The 5,586-nt window shown below is 40.4% G+C and overlaps 3 protein-coding genes across 3 annotated transcripts; 2 read left to right on the top strand and 1 right to left on the bottom strand. All coding sequences in view use genetic code 12, as the record gives it.

Annotated features, from left to right (window-relative positions):
- Positions 1–223: 223 nt before the first annotated feature.
- Positions 224–2,719, top strand: LYS144 (Lys144p; the record flags this gene model as incomplete). Its single annotated transcript, XM_051752838.1, has 1 exon — positions 224–2,719. One exon carries the CDS (start codon positions 224–226, stop codon positions 2,717–2,719), a length of 2,496 nt encoding a protein of 831 aa, XP_051608084.1.
- A 445-nt stretch (positions 2,720–3,164) lies between these two features.
- ERG4 (delta(24(24(1)))-sterol reductase) lies at positions 3,165–4,571 on the top strand (the record flags this gene model as incomplete). Its single annotated transcript, XM_051752837.1, has 1 exon — positions 3,165–4,571. One exon carries the CDS (start codon positions 3,165–3,167, stop codon positions 4,569–4,571), a length of 1,407 nt encoding a protein of 468 aa, XP_051608083.1.
- Positions 4,572–4,666: 95 nt separating this feature from the next.
- SCL1 (proteasome core particle subunit alpha 1) lies at positions 4,667–5,410 on the bottom strand (the record flags this gene model as incomplete). Its single annotated transcript, XM_051752836.1, has 1 exon — positions 4,667–5,410. The coding sequence occupies one exon, from the start codon at positions 5,408–5,410 to the stop codon at positions 4,667–4,669; it is 744 nt and encodes a 247-aa protein (XP_051608082.1).
- Between the last annotated feature and the right edge of the window lie 176 nt (positions 5,411–5,586).

The raw sequence follows: 5,586 nt of genomic DNA, 5'->3' as shown, positions 1-5,586 counted from the left end.
GGGAAAGGGATTTATTGGGTTGGTTTTAGTTTCGTTTCTTTTTTTTTTTTTTTTTTTTTTTTTTTTTCCCGTTTTTTTTTTTTTTTTTTTTTTTTTTTTTTTTTTTCCACTAACCAACCAACCTCAAACTCATATTGGAGGCTTTTCATTTTCTCTGGCAACAATCATCTACACTCACAGTGCAAACTTCTGGTTTCATCCTACTCCTTGACATCTCTGGGAAATGGAATCCACCCTGGTGTCAGCAAACACAAAAGTGATAAAAAAGCGAAAATACAGCAGGGGAGGATGTAAAGAATGCAAGAGACGAAAGATAAAATGTGACGAAGCAAAGCCAAATTGCCATACATGTGCTAGGTTGAACAAATATTGCGTCTATCCATCCTCCGTATCCTCATCTACTCAAAAGATCCTGTTTGAAGACCCGCAGATTGTACTTGTTGAAGGAGGTAACCAGCGAATATCCAATGGAAGGAATCGATCTACACAGTCTGGTTCAAATGTGCAATCACCCAACTTGCATCGCGACTGGAGTAATCTACTAGTGGACCTGCCACTGCACCGAGAACCGCATCCGAATAGTCTACTACCTCATCCACTCAAGTTGTATCAAGTCAATCACAGCCACATGAGGTCACCGATATCATCCAGATCACTAACACATGATACCACGTCTTTGTCCAATGTTGATGTTGATTTGGACCGCACCACCAGGTTGAACTCGCATCTACCGCAGCAACCCCATGTAATGCACCCACAACATACGGAAACAGAGCCGTCTTCCCACGAGCGCAAAGGGTACAAAATCTCCGATATCTTATCACCAGATATTGATTTCTTGAATGACTACAATTGGGGAAGTATTGCACCTGATGAGGTTCGAAATCTATTTGGGGATGCAAATGTTTTAGTCCACGACTCATTGGAGATATTTGGGTTTGAACAATTCAAACACTTTACCGATTTGGATGATGATGACGGGTTTAATCGCGGCGACGATTTTAACTACTCAAATAGTGTTCATGGATCAGAAGAGCTACTGTCAATACCCGACTTCCCCATGAAAGAGCTTTCACACAAATCCGAATCACAGCCTATTCTTGATTCGAGCCACAAATCAAACAAAGAGTTGATTGAATCCACTTTTGATGATGTGGACTTTGCAGGTCCACATGAAGTGTATTTGAACAAGTTGACCGACACTGAATTGGGGTATCACTTGTTTCCTTTTGCTCATGGTATAGGCGCAAATGCAGTGTTGAAGATTTTGTTAAAATATCTGCAAGGATGTTCGTATTTGCTCACTGCATTATTGTCGAGCTCTGCTACTTTTCAATTCATACAGAGTAGGAAACCAGTGCACGAACAAAACAGGTCCAAATACACTTCAATTTGTCTAAAGCTACTCAGTGATGCTTTCCCCAAACCAAATGAAAAATCCTCCTCCATGGCAAACGATATCGAAAAGTTGCTATTAACTATACTAATTTTAACATCGTGCTTTACGGCGACTGCATATTTCCAGCAAGAGTCTGCTCCAAATTCAACTATAATGCTTTCTTGGAAGACCCATTTGCGAGGAGTAAAAGACTTGTTGTTGAAGTACACAGAGCTCACCAAGTCTTCAAGTAGAGCTTATATCTCAGATGGGTTGGCATTAGCCAAAAGCTGGTTTTTTTCAATCGAGGCATTGGCAGAATTGAATGACCCCTTGGGCGGAACATTGCATTATCTGAAGGAAAATATATCGCAAGTTGTTGATATCATTGCGACCGATGCAGAGCACGACCATTCTGAATTGAGCAGAATATGGTTGCAAACGGGCTATTTCAGTCGGGATCGAAATGCAGAGTACCACGATGCCTTACTCAAGATCAATTTACTCACAGCACAGTATCCCAACTTGGTCCAATTTAATTTGTTCAATGGGTACAGCATCAATGTTGTGCGAATAATTGATGAAGTAACCAAGTGTTTGGATTTACTTCGAGCGCATAACAATGTACAAGTATCTGGGTTTAGAGTAGCTAAAGTTGTGTCATTGATTGCACAAGGAAGAGATTGTTCTGTTGTTCCAATGGTTAACAAGACAACATTTGAAATACCCATCGAATCTATTGGGCACCCAAATTACCCCAAACTAGAGCGCATCTCATTTCCAGCGTCATGCTACGCTAGAGAAACGTTACCCGATGGCAAGGTTGTATGCTACTCGTGGTTTGATTGGAGTGAACAAATGCATATTGAGTCACTCGCATTGAAGATTTACATCACACAGGGTATTCTCAAGCTACCTAAAAGCCATCCCATTATCAAAGAGTTGAAAATACGAATCATTGACTCAATGTTTTTCATCAAAAGAAAAAGCGGCGACTCGAGTGGGTACGCCAACGACGTTTATCTTGCGCTGGAAAAGTATTACGTTTCAAAGACTTTATTTGACGAAAGGGCACTCATGGCGCAAAGTACATTTCGTCAGTGTTTGCAAGTTCAGTTGAATGACGACGATTTAGAGAAGTTGACGCTATATTTTAAAGCATTGGCTAAGTTGGGCAATGGAAGCGCATTGATTGCATTGGAGATGATCAACAAGTCGAGCTTAAGATCGAAACGCACAGCTGGAGTAGATGAGAACAACGAGTCTCGTGGTGAGAGATTGGAAATTGTTGACAGCCCTGATGACGATCAAACAAATATGGAGTTCATACCATATTCGTAGACATTGAAAACCATAGTATTCACAGAGACGGGGGTGGGGGCGCTTATTCGTGTAGCGTGTAGCATGTAATTTTTTTGTGGTGTATGTATATGCTCGTACCCGTTTGAATATTCTCTCGCTGCAATGCACATCGTATCGGGCTCGTACGTCGCGAGAAAGATGACGATGTGGATAATGATGTAATGGACGGCGCGGCGCCTGGTGAGAGCACTGGGTCCGACGATTATGATAATTTTTTTTCGCCCCGTGTTTGTGCGACAATTGATCGATTCCACTTCCACTTCATTTTTTGTGTTTTTTCATTTCTCTTGTTTTGCTTTTGTTTTTACTTTTGCTTTTGCTTTCAACAAAACAAAGCAGCAGCCACCTCAATCTTTCCTCTTCTTCTTCTTCTTCTTCTTCTTCTGTAACGTACGACACAGGGTTTCTTTTTTTTATTCCAACTATGGCAGGAGAATCTACTCCATTGGTTTCGTCCAATGCATCTGAATCAGCAACTACTCCAAAAAGTGGATACTTGCGTAAGGACCAAATCGAGTGGGAATTTGGTGGTCCCATTGGGGCATTGGGGATGATTATCGGTTTCCCATTGTTGATGTGGTACATGTGGATCGGAGCAGAGTTTTATCATGGTAAATTCCCCTGGCCAGAACAAGACCAATCCTGGTCGTATTTCTTGTTATTGTTGTGGGAATTGGTCAAATTGAATGGATTGCCTACTTTTGGTACGTGGTTATTCTTTACTTTATTTATCATCATTCAAGGTGTTTTCTACTTGACTTTGCCGGGGGTCTGGACTAAAGGTCAGCCATTGACTCATTTGAATGGTAAACAGTTGCCTTATTTCTGCAATGCCATATGGTCCTTTTACACCACTTTGGCCGGGTGGTTGGTGTTGCATTTCACAGGAGTTTTACCAGCTTATTACATGTTGGACAACTTTGGTAGAATAATGACTGTGGCTATTGGCTATGGTGTCTCATTGTCAATCATCTTGTACTTGATTTGTATTTTTGTCACTGGCGATTATCACAGAATGACTGGTAACCATATCTACGATATGTTTATGGGTGCACCATTGAACCCAAGGATTGGCAAGTATCTCGATTTGAAAATGTTTTTTGAAGTGAGAATTCCTTGGTTTATCTTGTTCTTTTTGAGTTTGGGGTTGTGTTTCAAACAATATGAGAATTACGGGTATGTTACTCCGCAAGCTGGATTTTTGCTTTATGCTCATTGGCTCTATGCTAATGCTTGTGCAAAAGGTGAGGAATTGATTGTCCCCACATGGGATATGGCTTACGAGAAATTTGGTTTCATGTTGTTGTTTTGGAATATTGCTGGAGTACCATTCACTTATTGTCAATGTACGCTATACTTGGCTTACCATGATCCAAAAGAATACCAATGGTCAACTGCTTACAACGTCTTTTTGTTTATCTTGATCACAGTTGCATACTACTTCTTTGACACTGGTAACCGTCAAAAGAATAGTTTTAGAAGAGTCATGGCTGGAAATACCCATATTAGAAAGACTTTCCCATACTTACCCTACTCTGATCTCACCAACCCCAAATATATCAAGTGTGCAAATGGATCTTTGTTGTTGACCGATGGCTGGTATGTTTATGCTAGAAAGATGCATTACACTGCTGACTACATCCAAACTTTGACATGGGCATTGATGTGCGGATTTAGCTCCCCATTCCCATGGTTTTTCCCTGTTTTCTTCTTCATCGTATTGGTCCATAGAGGATACCGTGACCAAAGAAAATGCGAAAAGAAGTACGGTGAAGATTGGAATAGATACTTGGAAGCCTGTCCTTACATGTTTATCCCTTACGTTTGGTAAGATTACCAAGGTTAAAGTACAAAAAAAGAAGGAGCAAGAAAAAAAAAAGTTTATCGATTTTCTTACATACATATATATATATGTATAGCTGCTACTCAATCTTGTTCAGCTATGGCCACAAGTCTCTCATCTATCTCATCTGGAGTCAAAATTCGAAACTCTCCTTCAGTAGCAACACCAATCTCAATATCATTCTTTCTGAAATCAGTTCCCAACACTGAACTCAATGCAGTAATTGCAAAATCAACAGTTTCTTTCCAATCACCCTTTACATGGTCAGTCTTTTTAAACTTCTTCTCCAAGTATGTTGTAGCTTCCTGCTGCTTTGGACCAGTGGCCACCGCCTTGACGCTGGTGTAATAGCCAGCAGGATCACATTTGAAAACCTGGGGACCTTTTCCTTCATCTTCAAAATCAACTTGAACAAACGTCAATGCTACTCCCAATGGTCTCATATAGGCTCTTTGCGTATACAATTGTGACAAGTTGGCCATCCTTTTACTCAAGCTTTCAACTGGCATTTCATACCCATACTTGTATCTAAATTCAGTAGCCTCGCTACGAGCCCGCATTGCTTGCGCTCTGGCATCGGCTATGGATCCAGTGGCAACCATACCTATACTAGGAGTGATTTTGAAAATGTAGGAAATAGTCTTTGCATCCAACAATTTATCAGGAATCTTCTTTTGCGATATAATAACTGCTGAATCTTGTCCTGTTACTCCAATTGACGTGATGTTGGAGGAATTGATAGCCTTGAACGCGTATTCAACTTGGTACAACCTCCCTTCTGGGGAAAAAATAGTAATGTGTCTATCAAATCCGGCTGATCCTGACATTGTATGTGGTAATTGACTGAGTAGGGCGTGGTGGTAAGATACCGAGTTATTGGTGAATGTGTGTGTGTGTGTGTGTGAATGTGTCGTCAGTGGCGAAAGTCGAAATTTTCTGATAATTTTCTGTCTCCCTCTTTTTTTTTTTTTTTTTTTTTTTTTTTTTTTTTTCTTTTTTTTTT

This window comes from Candida theae (genome assembly GCF_024610275.1).
Source record: "Candida theae strain CBS 12239 chromosome Unknown scaffold139, whole genome shotgun sequence".
Classification (NCBI taxonomy): Eukaryota; Fungi; Ascomycota; class Pichiomycetes; order Serinales; family Debaryomycetaceae; genus Lodderomyces; species Lodderomyces theae.
The sequence above is the reverse complement of the archived record's forward strand: the minus strand, read 5'-3'. Positions and strand labels throughout refer to the sequence as shown.